General features: G+C 44.6%; 1 protein-coding gene across 1 annotated transcript; it reads left to right on the top strand.

Moving 5' to 3' along the window:
- Positions 1–7537: 7537 nt before the first annotated feature.
- On the top strand, positions 7538–9386 carry LOC135440601 (protein phosphatase PTC7 homolog). Its single transcript, XM_064699866.1, has 2 exons — positions 7538–7674; positions 7777–9386. Exon 2 carries the CDS (start codon positions 7806–7808, stop codon positions 8805–8807), a length of 1002 nt encoding a protein of 333 aa, XP_064555936.1. The 5' UTR covers positions 7538–7674; positions 7777–7805; the 3' UTR covers positions 8808–9386.
- The last annotated feature ends 11915 nt before the right edge of the window (positions 9387–21301 follow it).

Genomic DNA, 21301 nt, shown 5'->3' with positions numbered 1-21301 from the left:
CGGCATCGGGCGTGGCAACTACGGAGAACTAAACGCATTTTGCACGTTTTCTCTGCGCAAATTTTTTACACGATTTTTACAACTTTTTTCGGCGCTTTCAGCTAAGTACACAAAAGCTTTTGCTGGACAGTACTTGAGTTCGGGTGGTGTGGGTGTGGGTGTGGGTGCGGGTATGGGTGGAGAGGGGGGAGCAAGGGTGGTTTTTTGGCCGTCACAGATAAAAAGTCAAGTTTTGGGGAGCTACGAGTTAGACGCAGCATTTAGTTAGGGACGCAAAAAGGTTTGCAAGAAATAACTTTGCATACTTTTAGGCAGCGCATGTTAAATACTAAATGCAAGTCCCCAACAACAAAAGAAGACACTGTGTGCAGAAGTGGAGGAGGGGACTCCACTTGCATGCGGAGCACCACGTAATTTCTCAAGCTGCCGTAGCCTGACCACGTAAAGCATAAAATATTTGTCAGTGACTCCAGCGGCAACCAAGGCTGCTGTCCGGCCGAGCGAGAGCGAAAGAGAGAGAGAGAGAGCGATAGAGAGAGAGAGTGAGAGAGGGGCCCTAAGAAAAGTATGTCTAAGAAGTTGCCAAACAAGTTGCAGCCGCAGCCTGTGCGACGCAGCTCATTTGAATACATGGCAACAACTTTGACCACGCATTAGTAACACAACAACATAAAAGCACAACACGTGGCATTGGTGTGGGGCAAGTGGTGCATTGGGGGAGGCCAGCTCAAGTCCAAGTCAAGTCAAGCCAAGTCCTCTTGTCGCTGCCAGCCGAATGACCTGCCACATCCTTCGTGCTGGTCGGCACATGCAATTTGTAAACCAAAGCGCATAATTTACAATGAACATTTCGGTCGGTCTAACGGTCTAACGGTGCTTAAAGCTGACCGCGCCACAGACTTGGACTTCGACTTCGACTTCATCTTGGACTCCATCTTGGACTTCATCTTGGTCATGGTTTCGTTCCCAGACTATGACTACGGCCAAGAAGTACTGGCCACGACATTGATGTGGTGTCGCTGCTGCTACAGCTCGGCCAGCCCTCACATAGATCACAGGCACGCCTTTGACTGACATTATCTGGGCAAATATTAAATTAAATTAAAGTAAAGGACAAGCTTGATTTGATGTTAAACCAAGAATTTGCACACAGAAGGATCAAGACAATATTTCTTTTAAAGACAAATGCAATATTTTTCAATGCATTCCCTTCTAGTTGCAAGGAATTAAAATTCTAATTATCACAAAAACAAACATGCAGTTTATTTGTAAATTTCAGTCAACTCTGGCTCATAGTTTCAAAACTGGCTTATAGTTTCCTGTTCTTTATTACAAAATATATTATTGTCAAAATACTCGATATCATGAGTAGTTCATTATTATTATCATCTGCTTTTTCCAAATCTTTCACCAACTCTTTGTATTTAGCCGTCCGAACTCTTAAAATCAATTTTACTAAACATTATTTTAATATTGGCCCACCTCTTCTTTGCTTCTTCTCCTCAAAAACAAATTGGAACAATCGATACGTTCGATAACGCCATCGATTCGTACATCCTAGAAAAGCAAAGTCAATCGCTCAGCTGAGGTTGAGTTTAACATTTCCACATAGTGAAATGATAGATCGAATAGAGACTCTAATATTGGGTAGATATTAGTTCTTAGAGTATTGGCTAAGCGCTGTGAGAAATTCAGAACAATTTTGATAAGAGTGGATTTACTCTCCTTTAAGGATTGTCATCAGACATGTATAGTTCAATTAGTAGGCAACAAAAATATTCATATTCAATAACTAGTTTTATACATATTGGGCGATCAGGAATCCTCCATCCATCAGTAGTCCATACAACTAGCAGCTGTTGCCTTATTCTTCTACAGCAATCATTATAGGGTCTAGGAGTAAGAAGATGGAATGCAATGAGCCACCAGTTACAGCTAAGGCGACAGCCACTAGATGCAGTCGAGTGGGCCGTGGTTTTAAGGAGGCGGGGCGGATGCGGCGAGTCACAGCGCAAATTTCGAGCGTTTGGCAAAATAACTTGTAGCAAATTAAGTTTGTTAGTAATTAGAACACCACTAAGGACACCTGAGCGTCCTTCTGCCTGTCCTGGCAAATTTATATGGCAGCCGAGAACGGCGAGCAGCACACACAACACAACAATTAAATCCAAAGCTCGTCGCCCACTGCTGTTCTTCTACAGCTCTTTGCTGTGTGCCCAGCTTCGTGGTGTCCTTTTTTATACCCTGAGCCCATTGAAAATGAGTTAAAAGGGTATAATGTATTTTACAAATATATGTGCCAAGCAGAAGGTTCCGTCTATTGATGAACAGCATCGATAGTCGACTCGATCTAGCCATGTTTGTGTGTCCGTCCATCGATCTCGGTCTGAATGCAGACCCTCATATGGCACGCGCAGTTTAACTTTATTTCGATCGATAACTTGCCCCGTTTACATGAACCGATAAAAATGTATATCGATAGTTTCCAAATTCCACAGAAGAAGAAGCTTATATCTTTGTCTCGTCTTTTTTGTCTATTTGTGTATAGAGAGAGGCCAGTTCGGCACTAAGTTCATGGTATCTATTAGTCGTGCACGCCCGACGAGCACTTTTACGTGTTTTTTTTATTTTGTTTTGCTGCTGTTCTTGTTTTGGTGTTTTTGTTTAGGTATCTTCACAACCTGCAAAGTAACAAAAGTTTCAAGTCGCCTTGTCGAAAATTCCTCAAGCTGAAAGTTGGCAACTTTGATGTCCAAGCTTCCAGCGCCCGACTACCGACTCCTGACGCCTAGCTGCCTGCTTCCAGCTACCATCTTCTAGCTGCCGGTTGCACTCCACAAAGTATGCAACCGTGTTGCTGGCATGCGTCAGCGGGAGAAACAGTTGGGTGGATAACTATCGCCAAGTGCATGCCTGGGCAGCGGCCAGTTGCCAGTTGCCAGTTTCGACTGCCCTTCTTGGCCACTTGAACAATTTGGCCAAGTGGGAAAAGTTTCTTGCCTAAGCAGTTGACCCGAGCTCACACACAGCACTGACTTAAAAGGTAAGTACTATACGAGCATAGTAGAGTCACCGTGTTGGATTCTGTCATCCATTCATGTCCCACTCTCGAACTACGGCTTCAACTCTAAATCTATGCCCAAGGGAACGGACAGCGAGCTCAGGAAGGAGTATAAATAGCTAGCATACAAGTTCCTTTCATAGTTTTGACATATTAATGGTAATGCGATTGATATGATTATAATGTGACTTTTAACAATAAAGAGGCTCAGATATTCCCCGAATAAGCATTATTGTTTTTGACAGCCTGAAGGACAACTTCGAAAAATCATTTTAAAACTTAAGGCAAGAAGGAAAATCTCTTATATTCTATATTATTTCAAGTTCGATCAGCTCTAGATTAAAATTGAAATTTAAAAGGTCTCCCCGCTTCTCTGAAAAGTACACACAATTACGTGTTTTTAAAAATCACCCCACTATGCGATTCTCATAAAATCAAGTAAGTTCAACATAAGTATCCTGTTAACTTTCCGAAAAATTATTTAAAATTAATAGAACTCGAAGTTCAACATTAAGGAAGCTAGACTAGCATTTATCACATGCGAATCTTATGATTTATCAATTGCATCTATATCCAATCAAAGCAAAGTGATATATAAAACCAAAATCAAATGTGTGAACTTTAAGCTCAGATCTTAAAGTTTTGCAAACAACAAAACTATTGCCTGTAAACTTGGCCCTTAAGTTTGAAACACTTTCACTGCATTAACACCAAATTAATTTTGTCTTAAAATTCTGGCAAACACACTCTCACATGGCTGTGTATGTTTGTCAGGACACAACGATTGAATTTTAAACAAGAAGGACAAATGCCGGCAATCAAGTGAAGTCATGTTAAAAGAGCAGCAAAATGAAGTCCCTGGCAGAGCAGGGCGCAGGGTGCAGGGCATTGTAACAATAATCAATATGCAGCAGTCAATAAAGGCGAGCAAAGGAGCGCATAGTCCTTGCCAAGGAGCAACAATTACAGGCGCAGGATAAGGAGTGTCGAGCGGTCGGTCTGTCGTTGGGGGGGTGGCGGGCGTGGCCCATAGTTTTGCTGTGCGTCGGTTAAATGATGTGTAATCGTCTTATGTGCACTTGAATGCCTTTTGGCTTCTAATATGGGCAGCGAGGCGACAGACAACACTGGCGACAAGGACCTGCCAGAATGGACGAGGACACAAGCGACGAGGCGATACGAGGGTGAAGGCGAGGGCACGACAAGTGGCCAGCCGGACCCGGCTGAAGCGGCCCAAGTAACCAATTCGCACACAAAAGAAAACTTTGCCATAGGCTGACCTCAAAATGCACAACGAACGAGCGCTGAATGGCAAGGACCTGTGGACCTAAGGACCTACGCCCAGGTCCTGGCAAACTTTAATTTACAATCAATTCAGGCGTGAATAATAAACCACAAGAAACCAAACAGAGCCCCGGCAATAGCCAAAGACATCGCACAAGTGAAAGTGTTGCCAACTGGCTACAGTTTAAACTGTTCCACTGTATGTGACCGTGTGTGTGTGAGTGTGTGTGTTTACGTATGTGTATATGTTCTAAAATTTAGTTACAACACAACACCAGAAGTTTAGCAAGTTTTCAAACAAACAAAGCACAGGGCCAGGCCCGTTGCCACTGAATGCCTGAACCCAAACCCAAACAGAAGCCCAAGCCCAAGCCCAGGCCCTGACCGAAACCCCAACTCGAATCCTTGGCCAAGGCGAACCGCAACACTTCCGCCAGTGCTCAACGTTTCAACTTGAACGTCAAGTGTCTTGTCCGGTTTGGTCCCTGGCGACGTCTACGACGGCGACGACGACGACGACTACGTCTGCGTTTGCCTCTCTGGGCCGGGCTATCAATATTGTTTTCCTATTAAATTGATCATTGGTCAGCAACAATTGTGGCCAAAAATGCGCACAAGTGGACGTCGAGTGGTCCCCCTATTCCGCCCGCACCGCCCCTCCCAGAGCGTCTTTTGTTGGCAGCTTGTGCGGCCTTTGTCTGACCGTTGAGTGGCAGCCCAAGGGAGCAGGCACCACGTCCGACTGGCCACTTCTGTACATTAATTGTACGATTCTAATGAAATTAATTGAAATGCTTGGCTGAATGTTCTGAATGTCTCGTTGTGCATGAGAATGTCGGCAATGCCAAAGAGTGTGCATTTGCTGCATTGCCTCGGCTCGACTGGAGCTACAGCTATTTGTGGCATTTGCCACAACAACCGTCAATCAAATATTCAAATCTTAAACGAGTCGAGCTAAGCATCGGCATTGCCATCTTTTGACTACCTTGAGCTCTGCCCATTGAAGTTCCTATTTGAGTTGGTATTGCTCACTTTCAAACAACTTTCATCGAGCACTCGTAATCATCATTCATAGTTTTTATCTTCATTTACCGTTCATGTTAAAAAGCACCGTTTTTATCAATTTTTTGATTTCTCCCTTTTTAGTTTGTAATTCTTCTCTATTTTTCAAGAAACCTCTATAAATATCTTTCTTTTTTTCAAGGAACATTTCGTATTTTCCGGCTCGCACGCGTTCTTAAACGTTTGTCTCTCTCTCTCTCTCGCTGTCTCTTTAAAATGAAAAAAAAATCGATTATTATCAGCAGATAGGAAACCCCTCTTGAATTCCTGTAGGCCGCTATATGTTTATATTGATACTGCAGGCGCCATACAATGCATAACGCATCCCCAGCAGCCGTTTCCGTATCCGACCATTCCATTCGTAACGCTCCCCCCTGCCTCATCATTCTTATAACCCGTCCAAGTGGCAGCCAAATTCAACTCAATTATGCACAATTACAGACACAAACAGACCAAGTGGCCATGGAGGTGAGGCAGGCATGTATGCATCAGCCACCCGCTCCTTCCACCTAGCACACTCTGCGACGCCTATTTAATAGCCATACGACGACCTTAATAGGAGCCTGAGGCAACTTAACTGCGCGCAGCAATGATAGCCGCAGCAGCAGTAGCAGCCGTTGGCACTGCTCCTCGTGCAGCTCCTCCTGCAATCCATTTTTTTTTTTGGTATTTTTTGTAGCGGGTAGTGTGGTATAAGGGGGTGTGGTATAAGGTGGGGTATGGTACAGAGGATGGGATGACACCAGCAAACAAATGCAGTTGCATTCGGCCATGGCTATGCTATGCGGCACTTGGTTGGCGCTTAAATTGCATGCATAGCTCATTGCTTGCCACTCGACGTGGGGCTCAAGTGCAGCTGAAAAATGCAGCGGGCTAGGGGTGGGTAGACGGATGGGGGCGGATGGGTGCAGGGGTGTGCCTGACTGTTGGCGACTGCTGTCAAAATGCCATTGAATTGCTTAAATACTTTGGTAATGCGGCAGTGGAGTCGTCGGCTTAATGGCTGGCAGCCAGCTACCATATTTGGTTGCCATGTGGCATGTGCCCCAAAATGAGGCACCATATGCCAATGGCAGGCCATGAATAAAACGGCCTGTGCGACTGCACGAATGAATGAATGAATGAATGAGCGATATGAAGTGCAATCAATGCAAAAATGTTTTCAAGTACAGAGCCAGGCAGCCAGCCAGCCAGCTGACAAACCTGCAGCAGATGCAGTTGCAGCTGCAGAGACCCAGAGCCCAGCTAGAGATAACTCCAAATTCAGGGTGTTTGTGTGTGTGTGTGTGTGCGTCTCTCGATGTGTGTGTGTGTATTGAGGCACGTCGGTGTGAAAGGATTATTCACACACTATTGATTTCAAATTGAGTTGACTTCAAATCCGTCTGAATTGACAGGCAGTCAGCTGAGGCAGGCAACACATGGCAACGGCTTCAAGCGTTCGTTGCCTTCATGTGTGTTTGTGAAACCGGAAGTTGACTAATGAATTTAATTTGCAGTGGGTGTTGAAGCAAATAGAGCGACAAACAGATATACACATACCAGCCAGCCAGCCCACCAGCCAGCCAGAGGAGTCTCAGCTATAGATGGATTCGGGGTAACTGACTGATTGACTGCCAGATTTGAGTGGTTGTCTGCGCTGTGCTGTAAGTAGGCAACTGTTTTTGTTTGGCAAACACACTGAGTGTATGTGTGTGTGTGTGTGTGCGGCAGGCACATGGCAAAATGCAATTACAATATGCCACAATCTATAGGTTGTTTTCTCCTTTAAATCGATGAAACCACATATTGCCTTCAGATTTGGGCCATGAATATTTTAAAGTATTATTAAACTGAGCATATAAATAAACTCAGTAATTGAGGAGGGAGACAAACTTTTTTATGCCGTTAAATATGTTCAGGGTATTAATATTAAAATACGATATATCACCTACCATAAAGTACATATATGAAGTCCTTTTTTTTAATGCAAACTAGTGACACCCCTCTTGGTTGGCCGACAATCCGCCTAGCTGTTCGCCAAGGCGAGATTTTACTGTAGCTAAAAAATCCTTCTGCTTTCGCGGGTCTCTGCGGTTATCCAAAGATCCTGTGAGTTCAGTAGGCGTCGACTCTATGCAGTGCTAAATGTCAATGTAGACCATGCGATTTATTTAGTTTTACTTCGGCTTTCGTTAGTTACACATATAACAAATATTGGAAATCCTTTTTAATTTCTTTTTCTTTTCGTGTGTCTGGTTTTCGTATTTATGTGTCTCTTCTCCTAGGTAAATATTTTTTCGCAACAAGATATATATACGCACACACATATATACGCCGTCATTGTTTCGTTGATCGTCGAATTGTGAGAAACATGAATGAATATTTAGATAATGCCAGACGCAACATTCAACGGACGATGAACAGCAGTTACCACTCCCTATCGGAGGTGGCCTCAATGGCCGGTTCCCTGGCCGCGAGTACCGGGAGCCAGCTATATAGTAGCCTGATGAGCCTGAAGGCACAGGTAATACCGTCCGCCAATGAGCCAATATCGCCGGCGCCATCCGCATCAGAATTGGGCACGTCGACGATACCGTCGAGCTCACAGCAGATACGACTGATTAGTGTGGTATGTGGCTTTCCCAAAGACATCGGCATGTATCCAGACTTTGCGCGAGGACAGTTTGGCGAGGACGCTTGGTTTAGGACCTCCACATCCAAGGCGGACGCATTGGGCGTGGCCGATGGCGTTGGCGGCTGGCGTGTCTACGGCATCGATCCGGGCCAGTTCAGCCGTTTCCTGATGCGCTCCTGTGAACGTCTGGCCCACAGCGCTGACTTTGAGTCGACGAGACCCGAGCAGCTACTTGCACGCGCCTACTGCAATCTACTGGAGCAGAAGCAACCGATCCTGGGCAGCTGCACCGCCTGTGTGCTTACCCTGCACCGCGACAGCGGCATACTCTATGCGGCGAACATTGGAGACAGTGGCCTTCTGGTCATACGCAACGGTGCCATTGTCTGCCGCTCCTTGGAACAGCAGCATCATTTCAATACGCCCTACCAGCTGGCCGTACCGCCACCCGGACAAGGCCTCAATGTACTGACCGATGGGCCGGAGTGTGCCGCACTGCTGGAGTTTGATATGCAAATTGGGGATATACTCATATTGGCCACCGATGGCGTCTACGACAATGTGTCCGAAGACCTGCTGCTGCAGGTGCTCACCCATGCCTCCGGTGTCACAGATCCCGTCAAGCTACAGATGTTTGCCAATTCGGTGGCTCTGATGGCCCGTTCGCTCAGCTTCAATCCCAACCACGAGTCGCCATTCACCCAGAATGCCAGACGCCACAACATCGATGCGCCTGGCGGCAAGCCCGATGACATCACCGTCGTCCTGGCGAGCGTTGTTTAGAATAGATGCCCACGATGATTATGAATATACAGTCAGTACAGTTATTCACAGAAGGCCCCTTAACAATCCCACCTGCGCAATCACTGGCAGCTGTGCACAGCTCTCCAGGATTCCAGTTCAGTTGTGGGCAATTGCCAGTGAATGCTGCCGGGCGAGCCGAATTGGCAACTCAAGCAGTCCTGGGCCACACGGATCAGGAGACGGCATCATTATATATATAAATATATATATATATATATATATATATAGAGTATAACAACCTAATCCGAATGGGACTAATTAATATATCCATATATATATATATATTAAAAAATATATATATGCATATATGTTTATATAGAGTGGGGAACAGATAGGAATCCAGCTGCTTATCGCTGCTGAAGCATTGCCCTCAAAATACGTGGACAACATTCTGAGTATTTATATTATTCATAACACATAGACCTTAACTAATCTCTATCAACACATCTCTCCCACCAACCCCAACACACTTTCAGAATCTTCTAATTGCAAAATTAAGTCGAGTGTTTTATTAATTTCTGGCATAATGATATTAAAATGTTCTATTGTGCTAGACAATATGAGTATTTGTTTATATTTAGACTTGTTGCTATTCGCATTTGATTTCATTTCAAAAAGTTACCTACTTAAGCTCTTATAAATTCTGAGTTACATGTGAATGTTATGGATGTATCATTTATGAACTATAAGAAATAATAAATGAAAAAAGATATTTTTAGACTGATTTTTCCTGTCGGCTATGTGGATCACTAGATAGAGTAGACCGATTTAATATGGAGATGGTTAAGATATTGCCCGTTTCTTACTACAAAGTAATTCGATCCAACAAGATATAGTTCAAATGAGAAATAAGTCCAACTTGCAGGATACAGAGAACCACGGCTGGAAGCCGAATTGAACCAAATCAGCTCGAACCTAAAATTCCAGTTTATTTGTAACCATGAATCGAACCCTAAATCAAACATCCGAGCTTGTTGTAAATTGAATTATTTCATTTAAATAGTGCAAGTATCTAAGCACAGATTTAAACCAAAATTTTGGTTTAGAGATATGCAAAACTGGGCTTAAGAATCGAACCTAAAAGCAAACGGAACCAAACCGAACCGCCTTAAAGTTGTTTAAGCTTCGAAGGAAGAAGTCAACATTTTTACGTATTTCAAGAGCTCTCACTTTGCTTTCAATGGAAATGAATGAATATGAAGAAGAACCTGAGCCTCTTCATTTTAACGGTTCGGTTCGGAATAAATCCAAAATAAACATCGTTTATTTACAGAAAATTGACATTAAATCTCTTTCGGTAAGACATTTTTTGGCCGTTGGCTATAAAAAGCAGCCTGGCTTCAGTCTTTGACGTGTTGTTTTTGTTTTGGATTCACCCTGCCTGCATGCCAGATAACATTCCACGTAACACATAGACGATTTCAGGTTGTTAATGTTGTTGTTGTTGTTGTCAGCTTAATTGAAAAATGTTGCCTGCTGCTTGTCAACATTTTGATTTCCAATATGTTGTCTGCCACATGTATCCAGGGGCTGGCCGCATTATAAATGGGGCGCGCCCAGTACAAAATTTGGCTTAAAATTTCACACGTTTGCCCGCGACATGTGTCGCTCCGGTCAGAGCTGGAGCTGGCCTATGGCTCGGTTTAACCACTTCCGCAGGGCAGGGCACAACAGCGGTCAAATGCAGAGCTCCCCCGCCGTCGAACTGCCCCTGCCCACCGCCCCCATTTGCCACCCAATGACATTTACCGTTAGCATATCAATAACACACGCTGCGCCGCAGACCGGACTCATAAAATATGGCAACGGCAGTGGCAACATTCGCCCGTCAACTTGCATGGAGCATGTGAAACGTGACGCGTGATGCCAGGCAGCGACGCCTTGCTGCCACACACACAGACGCACAGACACATACACATACTCCTCCCTTGACCATCATCTGCCACTGCTTCCGCTCAGCCTCTAGGTGAGCTCTGTGTTGCCCGCGACCCGTTTGATTTTGCATTTCATGCAAATTTTTGGTGGCTGTCCTCGACGATGACAAGGCGCACTCTCCGGTGGGAAGTCGGGGGTGTTGGGGCGAACAACGCGGGCGCGCAACACTGTCGCATCATCGGAAATGAATCATTTGCTTCGTTTGTCGGCATCCGCTTGGCGCTTATTTCCGTTGCGTTGCTCGTTTTTGGCCTAAACCAGCGCCAGCCAAGCGGCCAAACGGCCAACCGGCAAACCATCCAACCAGCCAGCTGGCCAGAGAGAACGGCCTGACATGTGTGCGCGGCACGCTTCCGTGACAGAACATGGCTCCATGGATGGGGGCCCACTCAGGTAGCATTTTTCCATGCGTTTCCTTTGACACCTGTCGTAGTGCGAAGCGCTCGAACCCGGTCCGTGTATAACGCGTTTCGATGGCAACTCAAAGAGTGACCGAATCAGTGCTCGAAATCGCCGTGGAATGTGATAGGGTAACAAAGGATGTGTTATCGATAGGCACAATCGTGTATTGATTGTTAAGTCAGTGCTGGAAAGCAAATGTGGAATATGAAGAAATCAGTATAGGACGTGTTATCGATAGGCACAATAGTATATCGATCATAGAGTCAGTGCTGGAAAACATTGTGAAACTTAAGAAAACAACAAAGATTAGTTATCGATGGGCACAATATAATATTAATAGCGAGCTCAGTGTCGGAAAACAATGTGGGAAATTAAAAAGCTAACAAAAGCTGGGTTATCGATAGGCACTCACCGATATCGATCGATCATTTCTAAGCAAATATTTTTCGACTGGTGCAGACTCCTGGAATGTGCTATAGCATACTTTGAGGTTGATAATTTGTTGTTGATTTTTTGTCTTGGAAAATTCGACTGGAAGCAGTGGCCCGCATATTAGTGCCCTTTGCTCATCCATCCATTTAAGCTTCTTTCCGCTACCGCTGCCGCTGCCGCTGCTGCTGCCAGCCCATCCAGCGCTCATCCTTTTTATCTATCCGACCGTCCGTTCAGCCATGCGTTTGTCCACACTCATTTGAGTCCCGCATAAATCAATTGCACTTGTCATCAACTCAATTAATTTTTGGCAAACAAAGTGCAGTAAATCAATTGCTTTGGCAGCTCGGCTCGTTGACCATGCGCCAGGCGCCAGGCAGAGGGCACGGGTTACAGAAGGGGGTCAAACGGGGTGGGGGGTCAGGACAAACGTTGGCCAGAATGTCCTTTGCTGTTGCTGTTGCGCTCCCATTTTTGTTGGATATATATATTTTTTTGCTCTTTTTTGCTTTTTCGACGTTTGTCATTGGCATTTTTTGTCACTCGGCGCAGTTTTTCCGCTTTTATTTGTGCGTTGCATTCAGGTCCTGCCGTATCGGACAACAGACTGAGGGCGGGGCGCGACTCTGGCGACTGTCGACTGTCCATTTTATGAGTCGCCGCCCCATGCATGTTGACACTGTATCAAATGGGGTTAAAAAGTGATTAAAGTAGGTTTGGCAAATGTCAACAATGTTTATACCGTGGCCATTGCCCTGCCTGCGTTCGACTGCGGGTCCTGGGCTCAAACTCAGCGAATTGTTTGATAGGGCAGGAGGCGTCTGTTGGCGGGGACGGGGCCGGGGGCTTAGGCGAGTAACTGTCGTGCGAGTGCTCTTGACGTTTTGGTATGCAGACCAGCCGGTTCGCCTGGTTCGCCTGTTGACCCTGCCCCACAACTGCCACACCTTCATTCATTGGTGGCAATGTCGTTCGTTTGGCTGCTCGATTCGATTTGCAATTTTTTACATCATATCGTCGCGCCCTTCGTCCCACCCATTTTGGCCATTGATACAGGCAAACAGCGAGCACATCCACCCAACACGTCCATCTATCGTCCTTTCTCGCCGCGTCTATAGACAGCGTTAAATTATGCAACTTTTTCTTTCTTTTGCTATGCGAAAATTGAATTTATGCATTTGCGCTCCTGGTCAACATGTTTCCCACTCTGTCTGCCTACGCGGAGTGGGTCCTGCAGGATCTGCTGCTGACACATCCAGTATTGGTTGCTCGCTTCACGTACCCCCAAAAACTGCCTTGCTGCCAAACGCGACAACCAAAATTTGAGTAAACGGAAAAGGTCTTTGGAATTGCATTCAGACTCTGACTTTCTAGACTCATGTGCGAAAACTACAGCGATTTTCATATGCTCTGCCATTTTGATTAGAGCATATCTTTAAAATATATTTAGCTATTCGCCATTTGTTTGGAATCCAAAATCGTGTCCGGGCTGGTCTCCATGTCTTCTATGCAGCCTTTGGCTTCGACTCCGATTCCAACATGGAGACACAATATGCATACGGGCTTTTTGGTCGTATGTCATGCTTGGGCAGGCGATTTATTTTCAACGAAATACTCTTAAAATTGTTGCGTAAGTTGCAAATGCAACTGCAACGGGAGGCAACTCATGAAACAAGCAGACAGCAACGTAAACAAGCCCAAAGCATGTGTGGGGTGAGAGGGTGCGTGGCGGTGGAGAGTGTTGTTTTGGGTGTATATCTATATATAAATTACGCACCCACATATATAAATTACCTTTTGATAAATCTCAGTCGTTGGCTGCTCTCTCGGTATCCCGTTCTCTCTTTCTCTCTCTCTCTCTCTCATACTTTCAAACTGCAAGCCAAGCAGTCAAAATGCAGAAACATATAGAAAAATGTGCAGTCATGGAATGGAAGGGAATGGAACGGAACAGGGTGGCAACACTGTGAGCTGTTTGTATAACTGTGCTATGCAAACACTGTCGCACTTGAGAAATCTTTTCGAACGTAAATCAATCCGTGCAGCTACATCATCGTCCGACTAAAACTACGACTGCGTCGTCGCCGTTGGCTGCGACGCTTTTCCGGCAGAGAGCCTGGGCGAAAGCTGCACCAATTGCTTTTCTTGATTGTTTTGTGTGCAACTGCTGCTGTTGCTGCTGCTGCTACTGCTTCTGCTGTGCCCGGCGCCGAGCCTAGCCACATATCGAAATGTAAATTCAAGTTACAGTTGGAATACTCGTAAGCCACCTTGCCCAGTCCAAGCTCACCAGACCCCAAAGTCGCCCACTCGCAGAGAGCTATGACAAAAACGAAGCTCCACAAAAGCGATAACGACACTCATCATCAACCAAAGTCGGATTTGCTAGCTGCCTGACCCAAACTAACTCTTAGCCTCCTACACTCGCTCCCTCTCTCCCTCTCCCTCTCTCCCTCTCCCTCTCTCTCTCTCTCTCTGTCTCCCACTCTCCCGCTATACCTCTCTCAGTCGTTCTCTGTCTTGCGTATGCATTTCAAAAACGCAATTTTTGGTCCTTGGCCAGAAGTTGCCATTGCAATGCGTTGAACAATTTCGTTTACTTTGACCCCGGACTCCAGAGTGAAAAGATGACCAAGAGTTTGCCACGTTTTGAGCCGTCCTGCCTCCTGGCTCCTGCCCCCTCTTCCGCCTTACCCTCCGCTGCTGCTGTGTATTTTCCGTTTTCGTTTACGCATCGTTTGAAATTTCTATGAATTGTAGATGCAATCGGGCCAGCCCGTGGTTCAGCTAAGACTCATGTGTTACTGTTGCAGTTACACTCAGTACATTTGTATAAGTGTGTGTGTGCGTATGTGTGTGTGTGCCCCCCTATGACACCTAGCCCGGAGCAAATAGAGCCCACAGCCCCGAGGAGTCAGTGGAGTGCATTTCACTTGCAGCGCCCACAGTCTGTGGCAGTGCATTTGGTGAGCTCTAGACGAAGGCAAGCTTGACGATTCTGTTGCGGCCAGCGACAACAACAACAGCAACAACAACAACAACAGCAACAAATTGAAAACGCTGCCCCACCAGCACAAGGAGCACTTCAAATCCCAGAACAGAAAACAGAACAGAGAGAGAAAAAAAAAGAGTGCAGTTGGCCCGTTGCGTAAGGATTACAATGCGAGAGTGAATGCAGCTGCCGGGCCGGGACCAATCTTTCATGACGAAACAAATATCCTCATAATTCAACAGGAAAATTGCCTGGACTGGCCAGAGGACGACGGCCAGCTCCTCCATAGGCCGGCCTCCGCCGGAGACACCAACTCCTGCGGATGCCGGGGCCTGTTTTTGCCTTCTGCTGCCGGCGACGTCGTTTGTTACGCCTCTGCCCATGTGTGCATGTGCATGTGTGTGCGTGTGTGTGTGTGTGTGTGTGTTCCTGTGCGGCTTTTGCTTTTGTTGGTTTTCGGTGATTTGCTTTGTCAGTGACAAAAATAATAACAGCCAGCCGCAGGCATTGGGCCCAAGTCATGTGCCTCAGCTCTGCCCCGGCTCCATATGTCAAGCGCCTGCCTTAGCCATTGTCTAGGTACAAACAGGGTAACCCACCCCCATTACCAGCTACTGCCTACCCCGCACCCCTCTGTGTGTGCGTGGCCTGTTGGCCATTTTTAATTACCACAATTTGAATTGCTTAAATAACTATTTGGATAACAATCAGTTGTATGCCTCGTGCAACATCAAAGCCAAGCAAAAGCCTGGCCAGTGCCAGTGCCAGGGCCAGTGACAGGGCGTGGCTCGCATTGCCTCTGACATGGCCTTAAGTCATCTAGCGCGCTGTGAGGATTAACCGAGTCTCCTTTGCCATGCGACTAGTTTCTATTTGACTAATGAACTTGGCACTCGTTTCTCTTACACATATTCTATTGGGCATTAGCCTAACTTATGCGTAAATGTTCGCAACTTAACCAACATATCGATAAGCATATTGGTCAACTGGCTGAATGACTGGCTGACTGACTGACTGATTGGCTGACGGACTGACCAAACTCTAAGAACTAGAAAGCTTTTATTTGTATTAAAGTTACATATGTACCTACCATATGTCCACACTGTGTCGGTAAATTCCACCCGCTTATGTGGAAAATTGGTGGGAATTTGTATTTTCACGTGTCTTACGCTTTTCGGCTATCTCCAATTCCAGCCCCTGGGTCCATATGGGGATCAAAATGCGTATGCGTCCATTTCCTTAACAGTTTCTATTTGATCATTGATTTTGTTATTATCACTTTTAAGGTCATGGCGGATTAGCGATATATTATTCAGATATCAACCACTGAGCACTTCTCTTCAGAATTAATAGTTTCGAAAGTCTCGTTTTTATAAAAGCTTTCTGATATGGTCTGGACTTTGGGATCTTAAATAACTAGATAATCTTTCAGCTTTCAGAATATATGTATTAACTTATAAAATAGAGTTGCCTTGCGACTTAAATTACTTTGCCTGTTTGCTGTTTAAGTCTTTTGCTTGTCAAGCAGCGACATTCTCCATGTTCACTCTATTGGTTGGTATTAAAATTCCCACAAATTCTTGAGCGTTCGCTCTGTTCACAGATTTTTCCTGTTTCACGAATAAACATAAAACAAAAAAACAAAAAACGTTTTCTTGGCATTGACTTAAATGCGGCCTAAACAAACTTTGACCAACTGGATTGCCTGGCTGGGGGCCAGTCGTCTCGCTCGTTTGTCTCATAAATAATCAACCAATTATTTTGCTGTCAATTTCAACACGGCCGGCGAAAACGCAATGCCAACGCCTACCCAAACTGCAGGCAGGACGCGCCGGCGACGTGCCGGGCAACAGGACATGCAACCCGCTGGGCGATGTCTTCGTCTTCGCATGCGTCTGTGTCCGCGTCTGCGTCTGTGCGGACACGCAACACGGCACAGCGGCGCAATAAATTTTGGCTGCAGCGCCAAGAAATCCACGCCAATGCACATATAAAGGACTACGACTATGTAGCCGGAGCCGGAGTCGGACTCGGACTCGGAGTCTGTTGAGTTTGTCCAAGGAACTTACCAAAGAACCGTAACCGTAGAAGTCAGCCGTAGATGGGAGCTGTGGTAGCTGTAGCTGGAGAAGTAGAGCTGTTCGAAAGAAGTAAAACAGCAGCAAGCACTTAAAGCCTTCCCTGTGTCTGTGTGTGTGTGTTTGTGTGTCTATGAAAACATCTCTCATGCCGCGATTCGATTTCACGGCCGTATATCATTGCGTTTTCAGTTACAGTCCTCAGCAATGCACTGTGGGGCCATGTGTCGAAAATAAAAGGGAAACTGACTGCTAATATTGGAAGAATTATGAATCAGAACTTTTAAAGGAATATGCACAAAATTATATTCAAAGATTCGCTATGTTTTTCAATGTGTAAACATAGGAAATTTTAATCGTAATAGAATTCGAAATTGTCACAAAAATAAGAATGATATATTTCCATATAAGAAATATATCTATACTTATATGTACAGTTAATGTTTCACAACCTAACACCCATCGTCGCAGAGGTTTCGTTATGGGAACTATATAGAATGTATAGAAAAAATGATTAAAAGCTTACGAAATTTGTTCGATTATGACAACTGTTCGTTATGGGAGCTTTCACTGTATCTATATTACAAATATGTATGAACATCTTTATCAGTATATATACACAACTTGAGCTACAGGCTTAGAATTATCTGAATAACAAGACTTTAGATCCCATAGCTACACATTTCTTCCACATTCATATGAGATACAGACATAAATATGTTTAAAAATGTTCTGATATTTCTGGGTCTCTCATACAGATTGGATAAAAATATTATTATTTGTTATTTTTAGCTAATATTAAAAGTAATAATTAAAAATCACAGGTTTAAGCCCTTGGCACTTTTTAAGAAGCAATCGCAAATATAACAAAAAGTAGAAAAAAATATATAAATTTAATAAATATCAAGGGTTAAGCTCTATTCCTCCTCAAATATATCGAGGTGTATAAAAATATATAAACCTTAGGATTTCAATCTTGTATCTTCACATAAACTTAGACTTTATAAAGTTTTTTTAATATATATTTTTTTTTAACTTTTAAATAAATACTACACATATATTGAAGTGTATAAAAATATAAATCAGTTTTAAAAAGTGTCGAATTTCAGTATATTCTATATGAACATGTAAATTGCTTGCACACATAAATGTGAAAAGGTCCCACTGTGCCATTCAATGTCGGCTCTGCCCTTTGAGTTTTTGCTTCTATTCTTCAAATATTTCTTTATTTTTTTGGCACGCAGCGCACGCACCGGGCGGAAGTCCTTTAGCAGATTATCTGCGCAGGCAAGTCAGAAGCGAGTCGGCTCGCATAGATTTGTAATTGAAGGGCGTGTTCGCAGTTGCCCCTCATCGATCCACCGAAACACAGAACCACTTGACTGTGACTGAGACAGAGACTTAGAGCGAGACCAAGACCGAGGCCGAGACTGTGAATGTGACTGGGGCTTGTCTAGTTCATTGCATTCGTGTGTATGTGTGTGTGCGGCGGAAAGCGGAAGGGGCCATTAAGTGATGCCAATGATTAACAACGGAAGTATAGATTTCGAGCAGTGCTCGCCAAACTATGGCTAATCGATGGGCTGCCCGGGCCTAATGGCATTTGGCCATAAATCAAAGCGTCTCTAAATTGTGTGGCAGCAGGGCTTAAAGAAGACTTACACGCAAATATTCAGAGCTCTCGCTCCCACACTCACACACACACACACACATACGGCTCACGTACACGCTAGTCGCGCGTGCCGATCAGCGAGTCACTCGAAAGCTCACACATACCAGCACACGAGCACGCATCGCTGTGTCTGTGTATGTGTGCGTGAAGTAACATAACTTTTGACTTTGAAATATTTGCGTTGTTTGCGGAGACCAGGGCTGGGCGCAAGGGTTTCGGCGGGCATTTGAAATGTTTGCCAACTGGCAATGAAATGAAACAATAAACGTAAATAACTTTCAATTGAATAGTTTTGTGGTGGCAAATTTACGTTCGCCATGACGCCAAAATGGCCCAAGAGCCCAGGCCCAGGCCCAGGCCCAGGCCGAGGCCGAGGCAACCGAAAGACTGCCACTCCAGCCATAAAATTTGGTATACCCAGAAACGGGCCAGGACAATGGCGCGCCATTAGCAGCGTCCCCATGCATGTGACATTTTTGCAATAGTCCCACTATGTACATCTCGCTCTCTCTCTCTCTCACACACTCTCTCTCTCTCTGTCTCCGTCTCACCCTCCCCCTAACCCTCTGTCTCTCTTTCTTGCTCTTTGTATATGTTGATTGTAATTTTGTAATTTTCCGAGTTTATTATCTGTCAACATTATCACACACACGCACACACACACAACATTTCGGTTTTATACGAGTTACTGTGCAGCAGTTAAGCACGCAATGCCCCCTACCCTCCACCCCCCTCCCCCTGCCAACAAACCCGTTGAGAACAGCCCCCTTACCGACTGTTACCCATTGGCTGGACCCATGGACCGAAGTCGGGCATTAAATGCTTTGCTGCCGCCATCGCTCTTATCTTGTCTCGCATAAAACGCAACAACACCAAATAAACTCATCGAATTTCTGTTGTTAATTGAAATAAAACTATTTTAAGTGTGTGCTCTCCGGCTCCAGTCCCAGCTCCGGCTCCGGCTCCGAATCCGGTCCCAACCTTTTCCAATTTGAGCCCAAGCATTGCCCGAAATGCGACAGCGACAAATTTCGCAAATGGGCGACGTTACGCGTAAATGTTGGCAGTCGGCTTTAAAATTATTGCATTTTATACTGATCTTAATAAGAGGAATATGTACTTGACTTTTATACAGGTTTAATGAAGGAGTTAATGGAATTATTAAAATACATTTTTATTCCTAATTTTCAAAATCAATAAATCATTTGGAAAAAACTAGTTTAAGTGCTTAAGTAGTAAAATAATCTCTTCCGAAGCTTAAAGAATATACATATATATTTATGTTTTCTTTATGAAAAATCCTTAAAAATTGTCGATGGTTCAGTTTGCGGTTCGCACTTTCTGGCTCGAGCTTCGGTTCGTGAGCTCTCTCGCAACCTTAACTCCGTGATGTGCCTTTATTTGTTATAAATTTTTTTAAATTTAAACAAAACTATTCGAATATAAATCATCATTCGGTTCAGCTATCGTTCAGATAACTGGTTCAGTTTGAGCTTCGCTTCTATTAAAAAACAAATTTTAGAACTCCGTCTCGAATGTGTTCTCTTGTGTATAATATTATACAACACGTGACCATCTCGAATGCAAAGTGCAGATTAAAGCTTTTTATAAAGATTGCGATCACTTGAATGTCTAATTGCAGATTCAGCTTGTTCAACGTTGCTGCTGTACGCCACAGGCCAACAAATAAACCCAGTCAGGACAGTTCCAAGTTTTGGCATACTAAGTAAAAGCAAAAAAAAAAAAAATGGGAATAAAAAAAGAACGAAAGAAAAGAGCAACAGACACATACACGAAACTCATAAAAATGCTTTGTGGTTGGCATTTTTTATTGTGTAGCTCGACGAGCTTTTTGTGCTAACCTCGTCATCAGATTTAAGAACCCCAACCCCAGACTCCTTCTCAACCCCCTGACACTAACACACACACACACACACACGCACACACACTCACATACATTGTGCCTTAACTTTTGTTGTTGTTGTTGTTGTGTAAACTTTACAAAGCATTAACACCTCATAGATGGGAACGACGACGACGCGGATGCCACAGACAAAGTGGAACTTTGATTGTGGCAGGGGTGCAGCGGGGCGGGGGCTGCAATGGATTGCCAGGGATTGTTAGGGGTTCACAGAGTGCACAAAGCAAAGCAAAAATCAAGTTAAAAGCTACAAAAAAAAAGAACCTCAAAAACTCAAAAACTCAAATATCGTATGTCACGTCACAGCGCGCTGCAGTTGCAGCCACTGGCCGGCAGGTGGCGCACGTATCTAGCGTAAAAGAAACACTCTCCAGCAACAATTCGCCGTTCTACTATGTAACTTGAGTAACTTTTGCACAACTTGCAACACTTAACTGGCGCTCATTTAGATGTCACTTTTAAGTGGAACCCTCCCCCTGCAAAGACGCACCCACTGCTGAAGTGACTGTCAAACTTCATTCGATTCAATTAAAGATGCGCGAATTGGCCGTCAACTTTTGCCGGCTGTCTGACAAATTTCATAGGCATTGCCTAATTGTTGCAAATTATCAATTCAAATCACGTTAAGAGCCTTCAGCTTCACATTTCACGGGGTTGGCTGCGAATGTGTGTAGGCATTCGCAGTTTTTGGGGGTTGCCCTGCGGCAGAATAACAAAAAAATTATCATGCAGCACGCTTAAATGGCTTTTCAATTAGATTATGTCATTCAAGGCAATGACAAGCCACGCCCCGCCCACTCACTTGCCCGCCCGCCCACATTCGAGCGTATCAATTTCCGTTAAGGAATTTTTCGGGAAAAACAAAAAAAAATAGAATAATAATGCCCCAGACTCGCCCCACAGCAAATAAAAACCAACACAAACAACTTGAGTTCATTAATTTTCTGTGCGGCGCAACAATTAACACGAAACCGAACCGAAGCGGGAAACAAAAAAAAAAAAATAAGGAAAAAAGAAACAATATTAAACAATATGCCCGAC

This window comes from Drosophila montana, unplaced genomic scaffold (genome assembly GCF_035044405.1).
Source record: "Drosophila montana isolate Dmon_TW-CO22-7 unplaced genomic scaffold, ASM3504440v1 contig_1624_1, whole genome shotgun sequence".
In the NCBI taxonomy this organism is placed as follows: domain Eukaryota; kingdom Metazoa; phylum Arthropoda; class Insecta; order Diptera; family Drosophilidae; genus Drosophila; species Drosophila montana.
This window is presented reverse-complemented; position numbering and strand designations above follow the sequence as displayed.